Source organism: Malurus melanocephalus, unplaced genomic scaffold, assembly GCF_030028575.1.
Source record: "Malurus melanocephalus ecotype Western Australia unplaced genomic scaffold, MMel_1.1 scaffold_23, whole genome shotgun sequence".
Taxonomy (NCBI): Eukaryota; Metazoa; Chordata; class Aves; order Passeriformes; family Maluridae; genus Malurus; species Malurus melanocephalus.
In genome coordinates, this window is record NW_026623255.1 from 2,035,588 (window position 1) to 2,059,450 (window position 23,863).

At 39.7% G+C, this 23,863-nt stretch overlaps 2 protein-coding genes across 2 annotated transcripts; both read left to right on the forward strand.

Moving 5' to 3' along the window:
• The first annotated feature begins 1,712 nt into the window (after positions 1 to 1,712).
• On the forward strand, positions 1,713 to 8,301 carry GTF3C6 (general transcription factor IIIC subunit 6). The gene is made up of 6 exons (XM_057390185.1): positions 1,713 to 1,821; positions 2,732 to 2,812; positions 5,218 to 5,281; positions 5,824 to 5,868; positions 6,007 to 6,117; positions 7,664 to 8,301. The coding sequence occupies exons 1-6, from the start codon at positions 1,762 to 1,764 to the stop codon at positions 7,957 to 7,959; spliced, it is 657 nt and encodes a 218-aa protein (XP_057246168.1). The 5' UTR covers positions 1,713 to 1,761; the 3' UTR covers positions 7,960 to 8,301.
• Positions 8,302 to 10,323: 2,022 nt separating this feature from the next.
• RPF2 (ribosome production factor 2 homolog) lies at positions 10,324 to 22,205 on the forward strand. The gene is made up of 10 exons (XM_057390186.1): positions 10,324 to 10,406; positions 11,584 to 11,716; positions 12,507 to 12,544; positions 13,139 to 13,178; positions 15,027 to 15,108; positions 15,203 to 15,279; positions 15,600 to 15,699; positions 19,884 to 19,986; positions 20,913 to 21,057; positions 21,341 to 22,205. The coding sequence occupies exons 1-10, from the start codon at positions 10,384 to 10,386 to the stop codon at positions 21,518 to 21,520; spliced, it is 921 nt and encodes a 306-aa protein (XP_057246169.1). The 5' UTR covers positions 10,324 to 10,383; the 3' UTR covers positions 21,521 to 22,205.
• Positions 22,206 to 23,863: the final 1,658 nt, after the last annotated feature.

Consider the following 23,863-nt stretch of genomic DNA (forward strand, 5'->3'; position numbering starts at 1 on the left):
AAGGTAACATGATCCAGCATCTTTTGCTGTATTTAGAACTAATCCAGGTTTATAGGTTATTTTTACAACAGCAATATTTTAAAACAAACTCTAAGAAAAAATATGAAGCTTAACAGAAAATGAGATGAAGCCTAATGCTGCCTTCCCAAAGAAAAACCCTGCTAAACTTACCTGATATTAGTAAGATATCACTTGATATTTATTCAGTGAATTTTCTTGGAAAAGGCATTAGATCACCCCTATCTGGACACAGTTAAATACTTGATATAGTGCAATGCTGACATTTATGTTTATCTTACAGGAATTAAGGAGAAGATGGAAGAAAATTTTCAGGGATCTCCCTTGTGMTCAGTTTTTATTTAACACCTTAATTAACAACTTCAACACAATGAGTAGGGAGACACTTATGGTACAAAATAAGAAACATAGCATATGGAAAGAAAATGTGAGAATTATATTAGAAAAACAGTATAAGACTTAGAACTATGGAGTGCAACATTTAGCAAAATGTGGAATATGTAAAATTTTCTTAAGAAAGCATGTGCTTTAATGTTTGATCTTTGYATACTTTCAAGCCTTATCARCAAGAARGGAGATTTAATCCATGAAACAGAGAGCAGCCAACAAGCTGGAAGTGATGTCCAGGTGTTAGAAAGACAAATTACTGGTTGGTAGAATTGCCTTGTTAAGYTTTAGGGCATGACAGGTTCCAGTGATCTCAGTCCTAGGGCGAGGTTWACAAAGTTGGGAAGAAGGAAGTGCCACTGATAGTGGACACAAAGAATGAAGAATTTATGGGCCACAGGGACATTGGGCAGACCCCCCAAGATAAGGAAGAAACTAATAAATACCCAGCAACTGTGCTGAATCAGCTCTGCCTGGGTAAAAGACAATTCGGCAGGGGAAGATCCTGATCACAGACTCACGGATCACAGGCCCAAGAGAAAGGCCTGGAATGGGACTAATTAGCGTAAGAAACGAGAGAATCATTAACTAATAGAACACTAATTAATACAAGAACTRTGTAACTTGTAGCCAATGGATATTAGGTCCTTTTTGCTGAAATGCATAAATACTAAAGGGTTTCAATAATTGTTGTGCTTGATTTGTGGAATTCCACTAGGCACCCAGGCTTGCAGAACTCTGAAATAAAATAATCAATGTCTCTCTCTCGTGTGTAGTTATCGGCTTATATTGTAATTATTGTTGCATGCTGGGAAACAAATCCARTTTTTGTGGACAACAACGTTCTGCACTTATAAATACATAAATTAAGATGTTATCTCAGAAACCCTGGTCAAAGGTTTGGATTTGATGTGGTGCTTGAACCTGCCAAGATAACCAGAAAACATCATGCAAAGGACATGAATGGTAGAAACAAACCGTATATTTGATTAGTTAATAAATCTTTCTAAACCAATGGTCTATACCAGAAGCAGGGCATTATTTGTGTTGATAATAAAATGTGTCAGGTAGCCCCTTTAAAAAAGGGGGGGGGGGGGGGGGGGGGGGTGTGATGGATGATATTTCAGGGATCCCCACTTTCCAGTACCACATCCAAATCTGAAGAAAAACTTGCAGAGCCTTCGGGAGGGGCAAAAAGCAGCTCATAATTTTGTTTTTTCGGCAGTGAGCTGAGGCAGGCGCGGCTCTGAGGGAGGAGCGGGGCGGTGCCGGCGGGCGGGGCTGCTCCGCTCTAAGATGGCGGCGCGGGGCTGACGTGGTCCGCGCTGAGGCGGGTGCGGGGCGGGCGCTGGCGACATGGCGGCGGCGGGCAGCGAGGGCGGGAGGAGCGACGGAGCGGAGGAGGACGAGGTGGAGGTTGGTGGATGCCGACACCGGGGCGCCCCCAAGTCCTGAGGGAAGGGTCCGGCCCCCCGCGGGGCGTGTCGTGGCCGCGGGGCCGGGCCCGGACCGAGCGCGTTTCCCTGCGGCCGGAGGGATTCGCAGTGCCCGCAGCGGTCCCGTCCCAGAGCTGTGTGATTCTGGCGTCCTGGGAATCGGCGTGGTCAGGAAGCGATCTTCCAGCTTTAGTTGCTTTCTGTGCCCATAAAATCACAGAATCGGAGAAAGGTTTGGGTTGGAAGGGTCTTTAAAGATCATCCGCTTCCAGACCCCTGTCACTAGAACCCCGCTTCCACTAGACCAGGTTGCTTAAAGCYCTATCCAACCTATTCTYGAGCAATTCCAGGGATGGGGCATTCACAGCTTCTCTGGACGACCTGTGCCCGTGCCTCACCCCCGTCTCTGTAAAAAAATTCATTTTCATTAATGAAAATTTCAATATCRAACTTAAACCCACTCTCAATTTYAATCTGTTWGCCCTTGTCCTGTCACKACATGCCCCTGTGAGAAGTCCCTCTCCAGSTCTTTTGTAGGGCYCTCTAGRYAGTGGAAGGAAGTGCTGTAAKGTCTCCCCAGACCCATATTGATGYTCATTTTTCAAGGGTGAAAAAAGAGCTCCATTCCTAGCTAGGAAGAAAAGGCCAGGAAATTCAGGTGTGAAACAGGTGTCTTATGGAGTAGTGGGTCGCTACATGTCCCTGGGTATTACAAGAGCTCTGTCTCTTGACAAAATGCAGCATAACTCCARCTTGGGGTCTGTTTATCTTGAAAGTCTGGATCTTTGTGTGCTATTTTTATTGGTGTGGATTGCTTTTAAAGGGGCCATTTCTCCCCCCTGAGTTCAGATATGTCTGTTATTGCTGTACATTATCAACTTTTCTCGTAGGAGCAACTGGTCATGGTCGAGCTATCGGGAATTATTGATTCAGACTTCTTAGAAAAATGTGAAAACAAGTGCAAGATTTTGGTGAGTGATTACAGCACAATAGGAAAGGGGTAAGTCATTACAGATGGGAGCAAGGGATTGAGGCTGCTTCTAAATTTCTTGGYGTTGCTAACGTTTAGATCACATCTTTGATGGAGAATTGTGTGTGCCGTATTTGCCTGCATGTTTCAGGCTCTATTTCAGAAACAGCATAAAGTCTTTGAATATATTACTGTGTAAATATAAGGAAACTTTTTCACAAGTATATATAAGCTTGGACCACTGTCTGCTCTGATTTCAAGCACTAAGTTAAAGTTTTTAAATTATGTATTTCACACATTAAAAATATTGTTAATCACCCTTTTTCAAGTAACTGGAATACAGCTGACAGGTAAAGCAAAATATTTCAGATTTGTACTGTATTTACAATGGGTTTATTTGCAGATGTCTTCTGGCAAGTTCAAGTCTTGTAAACATAATTCGGTATTCAGCTTTCGGTATAAAGTTTTGGCTGTTGTTTGCTTCACTGTTTGGTTATTGTTGGAATCTGGTTTACTCAACCTTTTCCTTTTGAGTTTTTTAATCACTTTATCTGTATGGGACAGATTTTATTTGCCCTTCAAAACCTATGTCAACTATGAGACTTGTATAGGTAGTACAAGTACTATTGATTTGCAAATACTTTCTAAAAGTAGACCTTTATTATAGCCTGAAAAAATGGAAGAGAACATCTGAGTATGCYAGTGACCAGAACATATGTGAGTGGTGGAGTTAATTCTGAATGTCTCAGAAATAGAAATACAATCAAAGTTTGTGAAATATCTGTCTTTGGATGGATATGCTTTTATTAGCTGGGTGTCTTCCTCCATCTGACCTAATTTTCTTGAAATTTGTTACACTTGATTCACTACTGGGGGCTAAATGGCCACAGGAACTTCAATACCACTGGTGGGATTCTTCTGAATGTGTTTTGAGGTTCACCTTTAAATAAGGTTTCTAGAAAAAGTTAAAAGTAGCCATACTGTGTCCTACTTGTATCCAAATCTACTCCTGTTTGTTCCCAAGAGTAAGCATTYCTTGAGACCTATGGACAACTGCTGTTAAAACCATAATTAAAGGTTCTGCTCTGTGTTACTCTGTTTAGCAAGTTTTCTGTAATGCTGGTCACATAATGGGAAGACAGTCTCCAATTCTGCRTAGTCCAAAAGAGAATGCAAATCAATCAAAGAAATAAAATTTTGAATATAAAACTCCCGTAATGCTACTGCTTAGTACTGTTGTGTTTCTATTTTWAWKRWTTYYTKSMMMAAAAACTGAAGCAAAACAAAAAAMCAAACRAACACCAAAATATRTTCTCTATGTTAACTTAGTGTTATTGGTGTTCTCAATTTATGCTGAAGAGAATTCCAGAGCTGAAATCTTGTTGATCTTAGATATTTCTCTGTTTCAAAAATACAACAGAAAAATCCCACAAATTCATATTAACCTGTGTGATATTCTGTGGTTCATGCAATTTACCWCATAATGCCTCACCTTCAAAACTTTTAGCATGCATTTGTCTTCATGTCCTGAATAATTCTGATGTTCACAAGGTACTATTTTGCCTTAATTAGTGTATTACGTTYAGACATTGATTTTTATCAAAATACAGTATATAGGTATATCTTATATAAGAATATATAAGAATAWTTTTTTTAATTATGTGTTTCACACATTAAAAARTATTGTTAATCASCCTTTTTCAAGTAACTGAAATRCAGCTGACAGGTAAAGCAAARTATTTCAAATTTGTATTTACARTGGGTTTTTTTGCAGATATCTCCAGTACTTGTACTATGTGTATTTGGAAAACCTGTGCCGCAGAGGAAGGGAATGCGCTGATKAAGTGTTTCCGTACTTGTCCACTCCTTGTTTAAAAAAATAAAATAGCAACAATTTCTGACTCCTTTGCAATATAGACACACTTATCACAGAAGCATCTGTGACCCTAATGGCACTTCTGGTCCTCATGGAATTCCTTATGCTGGACTTCCTCACCATATATATTTTCCAAAGGCTTTTGGAAGTTACTCCACTTTCCAGAATTYGCATTGATTGAAGCATAGCGAATAACATCACCTTCATGAAACACATTTTTATTAATTTGAAATGGAGGTTAAATTAATTTCCTAGAGGAGATAACACTTTTGCTGTAACTTAGACCATTGGCTGCAGTTTGATCTAATTTTTTTAACATACTAGAGCATTTTCTACACTGGGTTTTATTGTGAAAAGAGTATTATCTGGTATATTTTTGTATTTAATATACTTAAAATAACATGTTTGATGAGAAATTTATGTCATCTGGATTCTGCTATCTATATCTATCTTTGCTGTTTTTACAGTGAGAAATTCACCTGGGCTAATACAGACCTGACATCTGTGCAATTTTGTCCTTCTTTTTGTAGGGAATAGAGACAGAGAAGCCCATTTTACAAGTGGACAGATATGTATTTGCAGGAGAATATGAAGGTAGGAAAACATACGTGAATACAATCTYATCTTTTTTGTGTGACCCAAGGAACTTCCTTGACATTCGGTAGTTTTATTGCAATTGGTCCTGTGAGATGCTGAAATTGTGGGTGGTTGTATAACATCATGTAGAACAGCAGCAGTCTGAGTTCACTGYKRAATTARCCATGCATCCATAGTACTTCCAGGAAAGTATGTCTGGAAGCTGACTCGAGGATGTACCAGCTAGTATTACCACAGACAAAAATGAGGGATACAAAATGCCTTAAAGTGCTTGTTGTCTCCTGTGGAAGCAGGACTGACATGTTGTGCAATCTGTAGTTCTCTCATTTGCCCTGTGGTGACAAATACTGGTCTGGAAGAAAGTGGTCTGGGATCCGCCCTTGTGGTGACTTCCAATGATGTGATACTACTGACTGTTCCTGAGTTCCTTACCATTGCTGGGATGGAAGTTAGAACATTCTGAGAGCTGGGCCAGTGGRCACAGTATCTGCAGCTGATATAAATTAGTCTCGAAAACTTTCTCACTTTGTTTTTCATAGATGCCTTGGGAACCTGTGTGGTTTTTGAAGAAAACACCGAACAAGGTAATTATTGTGATTCAATTGTCTGTTGATTTTGGTAGCCAGGGAGGTTAAAAATATCTATCTCATTTCAGTTGATAGCGGAATTCACTATAACAGTTGGGGTTTGGGTATGGTTTTTTTCCCCTCTCTTCTTATTAGATGCAGAAGGCAACCAAAAGGTACAGCTGAAATACAAGTGCCACACAGTGAAGAAGYTGAACATGACACGGACCCTTCTGACAGAAAAGAAGGAAGGAGAAGAGAATGTTGGTGAGTGCTTCTGCTCTTATACATATAGGCATGGGTGGATTGTGCTTGGGAGTGTCAGCCTTTAGAAGGTGTTTGATCCAAGAGCATGCAGGAAGTTAAAGGAACCTTCTTCTTTAGGCACCAGATGTGTATATTTAAATAAAAAAATTAAATACATTTTGACCAGTGCTGCCTCCAGAAATGGCTAGTAGGAGATTTCTACAAAGAAGTGTAAGAGCAGGGCAAACATATGCTGGTGCTGCCTGGTTATGTTCTTGTGTCATCTAAAAGATTTGAAATCAGAAGTGCTGTTTAGTAGTTCTTTGTTGATTTTGTTTTTTCCTACTTCCATCAATTTTTCTTATGACTTTCAGAGTCTCTGTAATTTTTCCAAACCTGTAACATCCTTAGTAAGAAGTTCCATGTTGTATGTACTAGAACTGACGGGTGCATACTGAGTTTACAGTTCAACTGAGATGAATTTAACTTACTTGCAAAGACATACCTAGAAGACCATTCATATTGATTTTCATTCTGTAGGCAGAACTCAATGCTCATAAGTTTGCTTCATTTATTTTTTGTACAAAAGTCAGTGCTTTTACATAGTCAAATACTGAGTATCCTACTATATGTAGCAGTATTCCTTAGAACTATTCTGCTGCTTTTAACAGTGCTTTTTTCCACTCAAGTCAGTGTTACAGCTTCATATTTTAATAAATATAGCCATTTATGTTAAATATGAGCAGTCAGCTGGACACTGGCCATAGGAGGTATGAAATGAAACATTATCTAGAATCTAACCAAACATCAGCATTCTTATCAACATTATGTACCACTTCTCTCTATAGAATTAATTATGTAATATTAAACTGAAACTATTATTATAACAGTATAGGTAATATTAAATTGAGACTAGAGATTATTTTCCTTAATACAAAGACCCTTTTTATTCTGGAGCATCAACACTGATGATAATTGCTGGAAAACACTTTGTTTTGTACCATGACAGAAATTTAACTTGTGCATACAAAGTAAATACAATATCTCGTGAATTTGCAACATGCACTGAGTAAAAATCAAAATGGGAGTGGAATCCCATTTCTCTTTGGGGTTGGTTTCAACCTGTTATTCTGACTTGTTACATTTGAGTTAAAGAGAGTGCATAAATTCTCTCTCTGTTGTCATAACCTATTGCCAGAAGRTCTAATATATTTAAGTGAACAAACATGCTGTTCTTTTAATTGCATTTGTGAAATATTTTCTCTGCATTTTGGTTTATGTTTAAGTTGTTTTAAGAGTGTAAGGCTGGCATCAGACACCTAAATACAACAGGAACTGCCATACTGCATCCAAGCAGTGATCTTTTTAGTCATGCATTGTATTTCTCACTGTGAAAAGTAGTAAATGGGTATGTGAAAAATAATAGGAGAGGGACATAGACAACTTTCTGTCCTAAGTGGTTCTTTTACTTAGATCAGGCTTCGCCTTAATAGCAGTGAACTGAAAATAAGAAAAAACTGCTATTAACTCCTTTTGTCACTAATAGAATTTTCCTTCTTTGCATCAGGTGGAGTAGAGTGGTTACAGATCAAGGACAGAGATTTTTCCTACAGCAGGCCTAATATGATTTGCAGTTTTCTGCATGAAAAGGATGATTCTGAGGAGTCAGCTCAGGCCCAAGACAAATTGCCTGAAGAGTCAGAGGGAGAGGTGTGTGCCAAAGAAAATTCTAACATGAATAGTGACCTGGAGAAGCAGCACACCTTGGAAATAGATGCCTCTGTTCCTCTGCCTGACAGCTCTGCTTCTGCGGCAGAGGAATGTCCTTCAGGAAATGCTGCCTTAGAAGATATACCTCCATGATATCAACTCTGATCTTTCAATGATTTCTTCATGGAATTAATGGGCCAACTTTTATAGGCCATGACATGATTTCCACTTTATCTGAAAAACTAAYAGCGGAAAAACAGACATTGTGTTCTTGTGCATTGCTTTCGTGTTTGAATTATAGTGGGAAGAGCTTCAGTGTTTTTTAAAWTTACTGACTGGAAAAGTATGTATCCCTACCTCAAAACTGAACAAGTGGAAATGGTTACATAATTAAAAGAAACTCCTATCTTAGAAAAAAGCTAATGTATTGTACAGTCTGGAACATTTTGTAAAWAGGAAAAAATATTGTTTAAAATAAAGTCCTGAATTTTTCAAGTATGGCTTCACCTTGTATGTCATATGCAGTTGCATACTGTGTCTGCTCTTGTGCTGCAGTTACTGAAAGAAAACAAATCAGTGTGGCTTTTATTGACTGATTACTCATCAAATTGTTTCATTTGGATTCTCTCTAGTGTCCTTTGTCTCCTTGATGGAGCTTAGAAATCCTTCTATGGGAAGGGGCTTTAGAAGGTTTGTTGTCTTCCTTAGATTCCTAGATAAAATCTTATCCTTTCCTTAGCTTCCTATATAAAATAGGGTCAGCACTGAATTCTGGGCAAGTTGCTCAGGGCTTTGTCCACTCAAGTCTTGAAAACCCCTGCAAACTTGTCAGCAAATGAAATCTAGGTCTTAGAGGCATCTGTCACACTCCTTCCCCATCTTCTGTATAATACAATGTGTGTTACACAAAAAGAAGTGTGGTCACCCTCTTTTTCCTYACAGTAATTTCTTGGCTCCAGTCTTCCTCTCTGGCATTTTTCAGAAGGGTTTTGTACTTAACATCCTGTACCCATGCATCAGTGGTTTCCAAACTGGTCCATGTGATCATATTGTGGTGCCTGGCTCATCTGTGGGTTGATATTGCTGCATCATTTGTACTGCCACACACTGTTCTGTATCACAATTAAGTGTGTGGTGCACTTGGGATAAAGCTTTTAAAAGCATAACTTTTTTTAAAACATAAAACATTTTCTCCCTGACTCTTCTTCCTTCCTGCCTTTCTCTGCCTCCCTCCAAACAGTCTAACTGTGACAGTGCTGTGAGGATGTAATTAGTTCCAGGATAATTATGTAATTCGTTAATTAGTAATGATCAGAGGAGAAGCTCGCCCACAGTGTTGTTCACAGCACAGGATCAGTAAAGAGGAGTCATTAAAACTGCAGCAGTTTCAAATCATCAATCCCCTTATTCTCTTTTTTTTTTTTTTTTTTTTTTTTTTTTTTTTTTTTTTTTTCAGTGTAGAAGCAGCTTGAATCCTAGGGGAAAGGGAGGCAGGGAGGGGAAGAAGAGGGCACATGTCCTGTGTGCCTCCAGCCTGGGTGTGGATCTTTCACATGGTAGCTGTCTGCATTTGAGGTTTCAGGGAGACTACTCAGCTCTCCCTCTGGATTTAACTGCAACCGTGGAAGTTTGAAAACATCATCATTCACACTTGATTTGTGTGGTGCTGATAGATAAAGGACAATTATAACTGGAATAACGATCCTGGGACTACACATGATCTTTTCTGCTGTGGGGGAAGTGTTTGTGGTGCATTTGATGGCAGCTGAGCCTCCAGAAGAKAGGGCTGGGTGCTGGGAGGTCGAGSTCTTGCTGTGGCTGCTTCAGCCWYTGAGAACAGAGAGGTGCTCCAAGAATTTGTTCTGTGTCAGAACACAAACACAGCAACTCATGTTTTGTTAACTGATTGCTTAGTCTGTCACTATCTGTGTGAGGTTTTTCCCCTAGTGTACAAGGAGTATTTCAGCAGAGTTGGTTTCTGGCCTTCTCAACCTTTCATTTCAGTRGTATTCTGAAGCTATTTCTTCATTCTAGTTCATCGGGAAATAAGTATTCTTTTTTTTTAAAAAAATTACGTATATCATAAACCATGAGTATTTTCATAATAATATTGGATTTTTTAATATTTTAAATGTTATTTCTAATGGTCGAGCTTTTGTTTCTATTATTATTACCCCTAACTTTTTGCAACCATACAACCTYTGGGTCAAGAACTTTTTTCTAATGTCCAACCTAAAACCTCCCTGGGCACAACTTCAGGCCATTCCCTCGTTTCCTGTCACTGGTCACCAGAGAGATCAGTGTCTGGCACCACTCTTCCCCTCCGGAGGAAGCTGCAGGCTGCAGTGAGGTCTCCCCTCAATCTCCCCTGATGCAGGCGGAGCAGATGCAGTGCCCTCAGCCGCTCTCCACACGGATTCCCGTCCGGGCCGTTCTCCACGTGGGAAGGCGGAGCGCGGATCCGGCACTGCACGGGCTGCCCGTGGCCGGGCCCCGCGCATGCGCCCCCGGCGCGCTCTCCCGGCGGATGTGACGCCGCGGCGGCTCCCGGAGATCCTGCGGCACGTGAGGGCAGCGATGGATGCGCTGGATCGGGTCGTGTGAGTGTACCGGGGGCACCCCCGCACTGGAATCGTGAGCGGTGGCGGCCTGGGGCTGGGGAGGATGGCGGCCCGGGGAAGGTTGCGGCGGGGGKAAAGCCAGCAGAGAGAAAAGCTTTATAAAAAAACGTGCTGGAAAAAGGGAAACCAAGCTCTGCGGTCTTTTTAGTGGTAGCCAAACAGCCTTTGCTCGGTAGATTAAAGAACCGTAGTGACCAGCTAGTGTTGAATGTGTCTGTTTCCGTACATCCCAGAGAATTCTCTTTATCTCGGGAGTTTCAGCGATCCCAGCGATAGGACGAGGAGCAATGGCCGTAAACTAAAACAYGAGAAGTCCCACCTCAACATGAGGAAGAACTTGTTTACATGGCGAGTGGCAGGGCAGTAAAACAGGCTGCCCAAACACCACTTCCCGTGGTGTCTCCCTTTGGGAAGATATTCCAAACTCACCTGGAAGCGTTCCTGTGTCACCTGCTCCAGGTGATCCTTCCTTGCAGGGAGGTTGGACTCGGTGATCTCCAGAGGTCTCTTCCAACCCTGACAATTCTGTAGTACTTTTGTGGGGGGTGGGATGGGGTGGGTTTTTTTTTTTTTTAAAGAAACTAAAAATAATGTTTTACTGAGAAGATAATCTAGTGGAGAACTGTCATTCTTAAGCCATGTAGCTACCGATGCTCTGTGCCGCTGTGAAGGCTGGGGTATTTCAGCTGGATAGTGCCCAGTACTGCTGACTGGTTCCTGACAAGAGATGTGCTGTACTTGTACATTTATTTTGGGTGCCAGTGGTGGTCTTTGACCAACTCTGTTTCCTTCTCATAAGCAGGTTTCTGACTTGGGGGAGGGAGCCAGTGTGAGGGGAAGCCTTCAACCTGTCAGTAAGCTGGGAATTCTAGTATAACTTGAGCTCTCAATTAGCAAAAAATTAAAAACACAAGACTGTAAAATTACTTTTGATAATTTGAGGAGACAGAGAGGAAGACGAGTAGCAGTATAACACCTTCACCTGAGACAGGGCTTTTGGCACTGATTGTAATTCTGCAGGTTGGGATTAGTTTGAATCATTGAAACAGGTTACTTGAGCACAGTTTGCTCTAAATCTTGTTTGGTTTCACGTTTTTTTGCAGTGTCGGGTCTTGTTACGTATATTATGTTTTTAACTGTTAATTTATTGTTACAGAAAGCCTAAAACTAAGAGAGCAAAAAGATTTCTTGAGAAGAGAGAACCCAAGCTAAATGAAAACACAAAAAATGCTATGCTCATAAAAGGAGGAAATGCAAACTTAACAGTGACCGAAGTGCTTAAAGACATTGTAAGTTGTTGGACAAAGCATGTAACCTTCCTCTCTCTTTCTTAGAATTTTCTCTCTCTGCTGCATTATCTGTATTTTCATACTCTCCCTGTACCCCAAATCTCAGATCAACCAGTGTTCCAAAAGTGTCATGACCTACTTCTTATTGGAGATTTTCTTCCAGTTTCTTCTTTGCCAGAAGTTTTGAGTTGACTCTCTTATTTTTTCCACAATTGTCCAGTGTATAAGGTAAAGTGTTGCCAAGTTCATTTGAAAACAAGAGGATTAGGTGCAGAACTGGGACTGTATCACACAGCTGGGTCATATCCCAGAACCCTGTAAACTGACTGTGTATTCATATGGAGCTTTCAGCCTCTCCAGAAACTTTGAGCTACCAATCCTGTCTCCTRACTCTATAGGTGAAAATATTATAGCCATTCCTATACTCTTCTCTTTGCTTTGTTGTTTTCTTACCATCTTATGCTTCTGATAATCAAGTTATTGTTCTCTCCCTATTAATCATCTTGCTCTTAGAAGCAGAGGGATTGCATTACATGGTTTTTATTTCTGATGTTTCTCAGTTATTTTGTTATTTCTTAGTTTCTACAAATAATTCCTTCTGTAATTAATTTGGATACAAGCGTGTTATCAGCTTGAAGGGTTTTACTGTGAGCAGGCCTTTTATGGTACCTTCCTCAAGACTGATCTGCACAGTTACTCTTTCGTGTGGTCCTGTAGGTTGTAGTGATAYAGAAAYAACAGTGYTRTGCATGTTTTAGAGATGACACAWGTTAAACKTTGTGTTTTGCAGTAYGCTGTGAAGAAGCCTTTTGCTGTGCTCTATAAAAGGTAAGTGATCTCACTTTGACATCTTTGGGTCTTCTGATGGACTGCTTTTGCTAATTTCAGAGCATCAATAGAAATGCTGGCTACCCTGGGGGCTTGAACAATGACCAGGGCTGCAGAAGATGATCTTAATTTTCAACAGACTGGAAACAAGCTACGTGTGATCAGTATAGATGCTGAGCCCTGTTCTACGGCAGGTGGTACAGAGCAGGATTCAGCTCTAAGTCTTGCTCAAAATGGGAGCCCAGTATCTGTATTAATGTATTGCAGAGACAATGTAATAGCTAAATTTAACACTGAATGAAGAGCCAAAGGCAGTTATTCATACAGTGTCACGGGTGGTAGTAGTGGTGGTGGTATTCTGAAAGACAGGCCCCACAAGCCTGGAAATGTACTTAGAATGGCAATGGTGGCTCTAAGGCATTCCTGGCAGTATTAATGTGACTTTTGGCTTGAGCTTAAACTGAGCCTCTACTGCTTTGGGTTTCCAGTAGAATGCAGAAGTTTTTATTATCAGAGAACTAAATACAAGTGGCTATCTGGACCTGTTGTTTTTTGTTTTTTTTCCTTTTAACTTGTTTTCCCCCATTTTTTAAGGAAAAATGTTACCAGGCCTTTTGAGGACCAAACATCATTGGTAAGTATAAACAGTGCATTCTTGTATKACATTTTTGAGCAGGCTATCCTCGTATGTTGAAAGTTGAACCTTTAGGGAACAAGAATAGCCTTGAACATAGCTTTGGCTGGAACTTAGTGGTAAAAAGAGAGTATATCACCTTTGTAAGAGAMAGGTCACTCAGGAGGACCACGGAGATGTTGTGAGGGTATGCAGGGAAAAAATTAGAAGGGCCCAAACCTGACTAGAACTTAATTTGGTTACTGCCATGAAAGACAATAAAAAATGTTTTTACAATTACATCGCCAACTAAAAGAGGGCTAAGGAGAATTTCCATCTTTCACTGGATGCACAGGGAAACACAGGGACAAAAGATGAAGAAAAGGCTGAGGTACTTAATGCCTTCTTTGCCTCATTCTCTAATAGCAACACCAGTTGCTCTGTGGGTACCCAGACCCCTGACCTGGAAGACAGGGATGGGGAGCAGAATGAAGCCCCCATAGTCCAGGAAGAAACGCTTGATGACATGCTACGCCACTTAGAGACACATGTCTGTGGGCTACATGGGATCCATCAAGGGTACTTAGGGAGCTGGTGGAAAAGCTCACCAAGCCCCTTTCARTCATTTAGCAACAATTCTGGATAACTGGCTAGAGGCATTTTTTAAAAGGGCAATTTCACAGCATATGTATTGTTGCAGTATATGCAGGACACATTTGAAGCATTTGAGTATTTTTTATCTGTTTAATAAAATACACAGCTGTTAGAGAGTGTACAGATATTAACACAATGATCAACAGCTGTATGAACCTGCATTTCAAGGTGAGTCCCCTCTGGTCTGCATTTGGCCTGTCTATAGTCAGCATTTTTCAGGGATMTGGTGACAGAACCCGATGCTGAGCTGTGTGATTTGTACATGCAATTAATCCAGCCTCTCCAGGTGTGGCTCTGACCTCCCAGAGAGGCAGAGCTGCAATGTCCTCTCTGACCTGCTGCTATTGCAGCGGTGGGAGATGAAGTGTCCTGTGCTTCCCAACTGCCCAGTGCATGTAAGAGGTGTATGCTTGTGGGAAGCACTGGACAAATAGTGTGTGTCTACATATCATGGAACTATTGTGGACACACAAAATTGAGGATCTGCCTTGGGATGCAAAAGTGCATAAAAAAACTTTGGAGCTGGATGTCTTTAGAAAGRGCTGCTGTAATATTGGTTCTGGACATGATTCCATAAAAGGTTCTCTAATCTGTTCCTTCTGGAGAAAAGATGTCTATGACAGTCACTACTGGCTTGGTTTTAAGTTGCATCTTAGTCTTAAATAATAAATTGACATGAAGTTGCTCTGTAGTAGGACTCTTGTGCTAAATGTGAGAACATTGGGTATTTGCAGATGTTCTTAGACTTACTTTKGGGGGAATTAAGTGGTTGTTCAGAAGCTGTCAGGCAAAGCAAATATGCTGCATAAAGCTTAGGAAACTACAGTGAGGCATTACAATGGCAACCAAGTTGCARATACTTTACTCATCAGTCAAGGAGAAATGGTTGAACAAATCTTGTGTAAAAGCGAATAACGAGAAGTTGTAAGAAAAGGTGTTATAGATAAAATGACAAGAAAAAAAATTACCTGGCTTGACTTTTAAGATGCAATGGGAAATAAAAAAAGAAATTATTTGAATCTTGAATCCAGCTGTCAATATTAACATAAGTGCTAAAAAATACTCATGGACATGCTCAAAACTCTTCTGTTAAGTGCAGTTGCTCTTCTCATTAAGCAGCTCCTAAACTCAAGTGTTTGAGCCATATACCTTTACAAAATATTTTAAACCCTGTGAATGTGAACTCACAAGTTTTACTCTTTTCCTCAATTGCAGGAATTTTTTTCCAAGAAATCAGATTGTTCTCTGTTTCTCTTTGGCTCTCATAACAAGAAGCGACCTAATAACCTGATAATAGGTAAAAAGTCTCATATGGGGTTTTATTGGGATGATAGGTGTAGTTTTCAGTGAATATTTAAATAGCTGGATTTTCTTTTTTTTTACTCTCACAGGTCGCATGTTTGACTATCACGTGCTAGACATGATTGAGCTGGGCATTGAGAAGTTTGTATCCCTAAAAGATGTCAAGGTAAGGAATYGCTAATTCAGTATTTCAGTGACACCTACTGGTGGATTCTTTTGGTGCATTTTTTTTCTGTTTTCTGAAGTGAACTAAGATGTTCCAAAAAAATGTTTCATGCAGTATGTGGGAATTGGTAGTTTGTGTACTTCAGATGGTTAGTTTTATGCTCTGCTTTTTAGTTTATTTTGGTTGGCGTATTCTGTCCATATTGATCCAGGGTCACAGCAGTTTTTCATTCAGTGTAGAGTGCCTGGCCACCTATTAAGTCAATAATATGTTCCCTGAAACTGTCTGAATTTTGTCGTTTTAAAATTCTTATTCCACAGAACAGTAAATGTCCTGAGGGAACAAAACCTATGTTGATATTTGCTGGTGATGTGTTTGATGTGAATGAAGAATACAGAAGACTGAAGAGCCTTCTTATTGGTCAGTATTTTGATTATTTGGGCCGTAGGATTGCACAGTAAATCCGTACTAATATGATCTGTTAAAAGCTAATATGATCTGGGAAAAGCTAGTTAGTCAATACATTTTTGCCTGTGTTTCAGCACAGAAAGAAGAAAAGARTGAGCACTTGTAGGTTTTGTGTCACGTTAAAGTTAGCTAATCATGGTTAGTATTACAGGGAAGAAAAAAGACTGTCCTAACAGACTCTGAAGATGAAACTTCATGTTCACTAAAATTCATTACTTTGTGGGAAAACTGCCATTTTCTAAAATGTCTTGGCCTTACAATTGTACTGGCTCGTCACTTTTCTAACCAAATAATGTTTTCAAGTATCTAAATTGAAATGAGTGGATTAGGTTCAGAAAGTGGGATATTTTTGCTTCCAGAAAAATCAAATCWGTATAAATCAGATTCTGCTTTTGTAATGAAAGCATTTTCTGTTGGAATTCCACCAATTCTTAACAAGTGTACTGTTGCTTAGAATACTTGGAAGGAACAGTTACTGTAAAAATTAGCTGTAGATAAAAGCTGTGCCCTAATTTTAAAGCAGACTTAGAGCTTAGGAAACAAACTGGCATGAAGTTTTTTACTATCTTAAAGGTTGGAAGCTCTGGAAGATAAGGCACATTTTAGATTTTTGCAACATAAAAGTCATAGGATACTGTGTCTCTTGACAGTTAAAAAATGCGTCTTGCTTGGTAGAATTAGAATCTAGTAAGTAGGATGGTTTTTTCTTTTTAATAGTTTTCCTAAAAGTAGATTGCTTTTGGTTTTTTTTTTCTTTTTTAAACTCTGGTAAACTACTGAGTCTGTCCCAATAAGAACAGTCTTGTTCTTTCAGTTCCATTTTTGGGTTTCTAGGTAAAGGGAAACAGACCCTAAAAATGAGAATTCTTTCTTTATTATTCCTTAAAGCAAGATTTTTCATCTGGAATGAAAMTGAAAGGGGGCAGGAGAGGAGTAAATTGTTGTCCTCTCAATACATCTGACTGTTTCTTGGGGTTGGATGAAAGGGTGGTAACTGACCCTGTACAACTTTGAAGATGATTGAATACAAAGATAAGTGAGTTTTRCTGCTGCATGTTTGTGTCACTGTAAATGAGTATTTACACTGCAGGAAGCAGGTGTATTTGTTTTCTGAAGTGTATCGAGTTCAGGCATCTGCACAGTGATGGGCTTCCATATGTGCTTGTGCACCCCATGATCAAACAACTGAAAGGGGAGAAATGCAGAGTAAGATGTCAAGTAACTGAGTAGTCCTTCCTATTTCTCTTGATGTTCATCTGTCCTTTTTCCTCTCCTATTTATTTGCCATTGATGACTAGGCAGTCAAATATACTTCACACCCAATCTTTCTTCTTGAGCAAATACTAAGTACTCTTAATTGTTCTGATGACTTCTGTGAAATACCCAGATGCAAAACAATAGTCAAAGAAAAAGGTTAGGGAGAGTAAAGACTTGAAGGTATCACTAAYCAACTTAAATCGTTTGTGTATTAATCTGAGCTGCTTCAAAACTGCCCTAAACTTGTAAGAAGTTATTTGTTCCATACCTGCAAAAAATGGTACCTTTAAGCTCCTACTCTTGCTAAGGAAGAAGAATGTCTTTATAACAACAGCYGCAAATACTTTGTTGCTGTACCAGTACTGTTGGGATCCCAGAGGGAGTATTAGATAGCTGACAGCTTCTTGTTGCCAAAGCAGTGTTGTGCCAGTGATACTGAGGAACAACCAAGCTTTCATTGGCTTTTGTCATTTCAAAAGGGTTTATGCATGTTTGGACAGTCATCTTACAGCAGTTTCTTTGTAAAGTTAAGGGCAAGGGTGAATTATTGCCTTCATGGTAACCAAATGCTATAGTCTGGTTAAACTGTGAAGTGGAATAAGCTGTTTCAGAGAGCTAAATGACAGATGCATTTTCTTTTGAGACTTGGAAGACAAAGGCATCCCATTCTTTTTTTGTTTTCATTGCCCTCCAATGTGGTAGTGTAGGAGTTCATTTACAATGTAAGTCTTGGAATGCAGTTAATGAATTTTTAATAACTTTTTATGCCTGTATCTATAAGATGTTTTGACTCTTACAGCACTGCCAGCTTGTTGTTAGTTCTGCTATTGCACATCTRYTTKATCCTAAAAATGGTRAAGTGCTATTTGGCTTGTTCATACACTTTCTAAAATGTTGGTTTGCAGGAAATCTCTGCAATTTTAGATTGGCTGTCACCTTGTTCTTCATACAGCCTTCCTCACACATACTTTGAGCGTTTGAAAAGATTTGAGGGCTTTTTCTGCCTGGGAAAGGGAATGGTGAATGTCTGGGATATAGTTTGAACTGCAGTCATGCTAACCATAGATACATAGATTACAGTGTAATCAGCTTATGGATACAAATTGATACAGAAGGATTTATATTCCCTTTTAATCTAGGAGTTTAATCTGGAAATRTAAAGGTCTTGAGCTCTCTGCAGGGAAGAGTAAATTAGACGTTCTGGAAACATGTTTGAGGACGAGGGGGAGAGAGAGCTAGGAATGGAAAGAAAGGAGAAAGCAAGTCYCTAGTCCAACGAAAGCAAGACTTGTAAATTAAGAGTATATTAAAAAAACTTCAACTCTCTGGGTATACTGAAGTGTAAGGTTTCTGCAGCTGTTCAGTGTTGCCAGGAAACAAATTCCTGACCACCTGCGTTTATTGGAGGAGATCATCCTGTGGGTAAAAAGATGTATGATGCCACAGGAAAATATGAAAAGGAGGTGTTGCCAATAAAACCACTGTGAATGTAAGCTTGTGTACCTGCAGAGAACTAGCTGAAGGGAAAAAATATGTCATAAGCAAACTAAATGTTTTATTTGCAACTTTTCCTCTAACTGCAAGCTTGACTCAAAAGAAGAGGAAAGTATTTAATTGACCAAGGAAGTTTCCTGGGCAGGCTCCAGCTGGTAYTTGCCAGCAAGACTGTGTTTTGGATGTCACTCCACTGCTGATACTTTTGAAAAAGGGTAGCAAAGGAACAGACAAGTAGCCAAGGGATCTGAAAATGGGACAGAACAGGAAAGAGTGATGTGTTTTGTATCCGTTAGCAGTCCTCCTGTGTTTCAGCATTGCCCTGTCATGTTTATTAGCACACCTTGTTCCCTTGGTCAAGGTCACATTTTTTCTCCACCCTCTGCATATGCTGTGCAGATTGCTGTGCTTATTGCAGGGTCTCTGATTGCACAGTATATTCTTATAGCCTGATAAAAGTATCTTGCTAGAGGCGGCTCATTTTGTATTTAACCTGTATTTCAGTTTCTCATTGCAAACTGAGCAAGCATTTGAAGTATCTTGTTTTCATAGATGTGTTGCTTATTAATAGAGAAAACATATTAGACATAATGACAAATACTGCTTTACCTAGAGGACAGAGGTATCTTGTAGTGAGGGAGGTATGAAAGAAATGATGTATCTAATCTTTTTCCCAAAGTCRGAGAGAGAAAATGTAGCTAAGAGTAGCTAAGATGCAGTTTTGATCTGCTGTGTACTGATTTTGATCCCTCTTTGTCGTCTTCCAAATCTGGCTATGATTTAGATTTAAGTATCAGGTTTGAARGATGTTTTTAAACAGATACCTGAGCAAATGACTTCTCTCTACTGATCTGTTTGTCTGAGCATTGACTGGCCTAAACATCAAATAAGATAATTTTTCTTCCACGATTTTAGAGATTAATATTGCAAAGAATAGRCAGTGTAAATATTCCAATTAGCTTAATAATGCTAAGTTGCTGCTCTGAATGTGTATTTGCTCTTTTCCATGTACTTACATATAGAAACTATATAAATAGGTAGCATGTATATTGCCACCTAATTATCTCTGGAAATTCACTGTATTCCTGTCATGATTCCTACACACATTTGGATTCACAAGTGCATGCTAACATGTGTAATGTTAAGTTTCTGTCCTGTGTTTTGGCCAGGTTATTTTGTGAGATTCCAATTGAACATTTCGGCTTTTCTAGAGCCATCCCATGAATAGCCTTTCTTAGTTAGATGCAGGAAAAATACATTTGTAAGAAAGGAGCTCACATCGGTATGTGGGTCCGTTTTTAAATAAACCAATTTGTTWTAGGCATCTGTTGGTTTTATTTTCACCCAAGAAACCTGGCATTTAATTGCTTTAAATACTCTCCCAGATTTCTTCAGAGGTCCCACTGTGCCCAATATTCGTCTGGCTGGTTTAGAGTACGTTCTGCATTTCACAGCTGTAGATGGGAAAATTTACATGAGAAGCTACAAGTGAGTATGTGTTTTATCTATTTGTTTGGGTTTTGGCACACTTGTCAGCTTCCTGTAGTTGTGAAATTGAATTGGCAATGTGTAGAGGTGCTCCAGTATAAGTTGTACAGCAGAAGGAAAACATTTGARCCCTGAGTCTGCTGCCTCCTCCCTTGTTGAGCTCTTTCTAGCTCTGAGCGTTGCTCTTCCATATGGCTGGGTTAGTACGGTGGTGTGAATTAACTTAGTGAATTCTGAGTATGGTCTTAGACTTCTTAGTCTGTTCTCAGGCTGATTTCTAGGACTCTCCTCACGGAGGTGTTTGCCTAGAGAGAACAACAGAGGATGGGCTGCAGAGACACTCAAGGAAAAACAGAAAAAGGCAGGACAAGGCARTCTTTCTTGTTGCATTGGTGCTCATCCTCCCTGAGACTCTCACCCTCACCCTGCCTTAGGAGGCTGTGAACATTCACAGCTTGTGTTCCATGGGATTTTGATTTCTCTTAATACAAAATAATTTCAATCAGTCTCACTCTAAAAACAAAAAACCAAAACACTTTCTCAGATAGTTCTCAGGTTATTTTGCTTTACCATGTAGTAAATATTTTTCATGTCTAATAAGTACCTAGGGTGCTATTTTGAATTTGAGAAGTGATGTGGCTTTCAGGGTACTGGGGCTGAGTTTTAAAAGAGATACTGATTATACTGATCTCGTTAAAAAAATTACATTAGTCAGGTCATATTTTTAATTTGCTCAAATTGTGATGGGACTGATTTAATATGTTATAAATTTTTATTGATGGATGCCTTTCCTAATAATAGAGTGAGTGGTAGCAGTTGGTTTAACAGTATTTTTTGAACTGCAGGATTGAACATGTCCTTAGGGAAGATGGATAAATCTCTAGCACAGGGGATAATGTATATTTTGGTTGGTTTTCTGCTCCTAGAGTGCTTCTGAAGAAATCTGGCTGTAAAATACCCAGGATTGAACTGGAAGAGATGGGACCTTCATTAGATCTGGTTATGAGGAGAACACATTTGGCTTCAGATGACCTTTATAAGCTGTCTTTGAAACAGCCAAAAGGCCTGAAGGTATGTACCTTGGAAAGGGCATTGCTTTCAGTTCTATCTGTGAAGAAGAGCAAAACCTGAAGTATTACTTTTATATTTGATTTTCATCTAGGCCAACTGGGACCACAGCTCTGTGGTGGTCAGCTGGCATCCAGACTCTCCTCTGGAAGCACATAAAACACACAGCACAAAACTTGGTCTCTAAACTCCAGCCAATGTATGATGCCTTGCTTTTGTGCACTTGATTCTCACCAGAGCTCCTGGGACTGTACTTAGAAATATTAACATTGTTCTTCCCTTGCAGCCTAAGAAGAAAAAGAATATCTCCCACGATGTGTTTGGTACAACTTACGGTCGAATCCACATGCAGAAGCAAGATCTTAGTAAACTGCAGACGCGGAAAATGAAAGGGTTAAAAAAGAGGCCGKCAGAGAAGTCAGCTGAAGATGGTGGGGCCCCTCCGAAAAAGTCAAAATCAGCTTGATGGTTTGAGACAGCTTTGAAATCTTGTACCTTCAAAGTCAGAAGTCAGAATATATGTTGTAATATAAATTGTCAGACATGAAAGATTGAGCTGTTGTTAGCTTTCGTTTTGTAAAAAAAATCTTTTTAATAATTTGCCATTTTAAAGGGAGCACTGGAGTATGGAGCTTTAACATGGAACTTGGTTATTTAAAATAAAAATATAACTTGCTTTGTTTTCCAAAGCTGAGTATTTGTTTCTTGGTCTTAACAAATATATGAAGTCAAACAAGTGACTGAACAGTTTCACCAAGTGGATTGGAAGAGACTTTTAAGATRATCTGGTTCCAACCCCCTTGCCAGGAGTAGGGACACCTTCTACTATACAAGACTGCTCAAGGCCCCATCCAACCTGGTCTTGAACACTTCCAGGGATGGGGGATCCACAACTTCTCTGGGCAGCCTGTTCCAGTGTCTCACCACCCATACACAGAAGAATTTCTTTCTAATATCCCCCATGCTTTGTGCTTTTAGCATAGAGGCATTCAAATTGTGTCTCCAGTGAGGCGACTTRGTGTTGGTAGAGGCTGAAATTCCTCTGTGCTGCCCTTTAGGTGCTCTCCTGTTGACCTGCAATCCCTCTGCAGGCTTTGGGCATCTCTTGCTGGCATCAAACTGGTCAGAATGAGACGGATGTGGTTCCCTTCCCCCAGTAACTTGAATTTCATTGCTGTTACGTTGGGAGCCCTTGATCAGTCAGTTCTTACAAATTCTGTGCAGGACCAGAGCAGTGTATGTGCATAATATACACATCTTCTCTGTTCATTTATTGTTTWTATATTTCAGATTTTGCACAGCTGCAACACTCACTAAACCTTAAACCATTTTCTAAAGTGTGAACTCAGTACATGTGTGATGGCCAGGCTTTGCTTTTGACTATTGCACCAGGCCCTGCTTTGCACTGGCAGAATCGGGAGTGCTTAAGGTGTTTTTACTGCGTTCATCACCATGGTAGCAAAGTACCTGATATTTACTTTAGCCATGAATGAAACCTTTACAGGTTGAATTTCAATCTTTGCTGCTTGATTTGTGCCCAGAATGGAAGCATGTGAAGCTACTATGAAAGGTACATTTTGTCAGATATTTTTTCTTCTTACCCTGCTTTCSTCCCAAGTTTGTGCTCATGAATTAGTGCAGGCTCAGCTAAAGTCTTGTATAAGGGGATGAGAGTCTAAGAGTTTAGTGAGACTTYAGTGTGATATTCTGTTTTGGAACATAGAGAATAACTTGTCTTCTTTAATTCTGCTTTTCTTTTTGGAAGTTGTTACTCTGCCCTTTGAGCATAATTATGATAGAAGTGCACCCACTTTATCCTGAATACAGCAAGCTTGCTCATCCTGGTTATGTTTTTAATACTTTTATCTTTTCTTGCTAGTTTTCTAATCAGCTGAATTGTCACACCAGAAGGAGGTGGTTTGTTATTTTCAATTGTCTTCTGCATCCTGGATGGAAGCTGTTGGGCAGCTTTGCTTTCCTCATGGGAGGGCTGAGCTGTAACTGTGGCTGTGCAAATGCCACRCATGATGTTCTTGCAGTGCTCATTTGATAAAATTTGTAGTGTGAAAAAGGAAGGGCTTTAAAATTTGGGGGCAATTTTTTTTTATCATCAGTGTATTTACATGGCTCTCTCTAAACCCTTTTCTCTGATCTATAATCATGTGCTTGAGAAATTGATGATTCTATAAACTTCTTCAGATCTGTATTTCCCACTGTGTCTTTCTGAAGTGCAAATCACTAGGCTTTTGTCTGAAAGCTGTAAAAGAGTCATACCAGCAGGCAATATTGTCTTTTACAAGCTTAGAATGTAACAGAAATAGTAAAATACTGTAAGTTCATAAAAGGCAGCATGTCCATAGTTTAAAAGACTAATTTTCCAAATGTTCCTAATTTGGAAGCTAATTTTGGTGTTTAATTTGGATTTTAAAACTTAACTTCTTAGCAGTAATGTAGACCATCTAAAATCCTGTTACCTCTTAATGTAAAAAGTGAAACAGTTGTTCAGTAGGAGCCCTCATAGAGAAGCTGTTGCATCCTGGTGTGGGGTTTTTTAATGCTGCTGCTAGTTTGCTCCTTGTATGAAGAGGAGTCTTGGACAGGTGAGGGCTACTACACCTTCCAACACCTGAGTGTGGTTACTTGAAGCTTCAGAGAGATGAGAAGTCCTTGAGCATGGGAAATCAGTCAGTGGGGAGACCCCAGGTGCATTTATTCACTCTTTGCAGGCTCTTCTGTCTCTCCTGACTAGAGGTGGAACTTCAAGTGCCTGATGTTCCATGGCTGTGGTTGTTTGGTGAATACCCTTTCA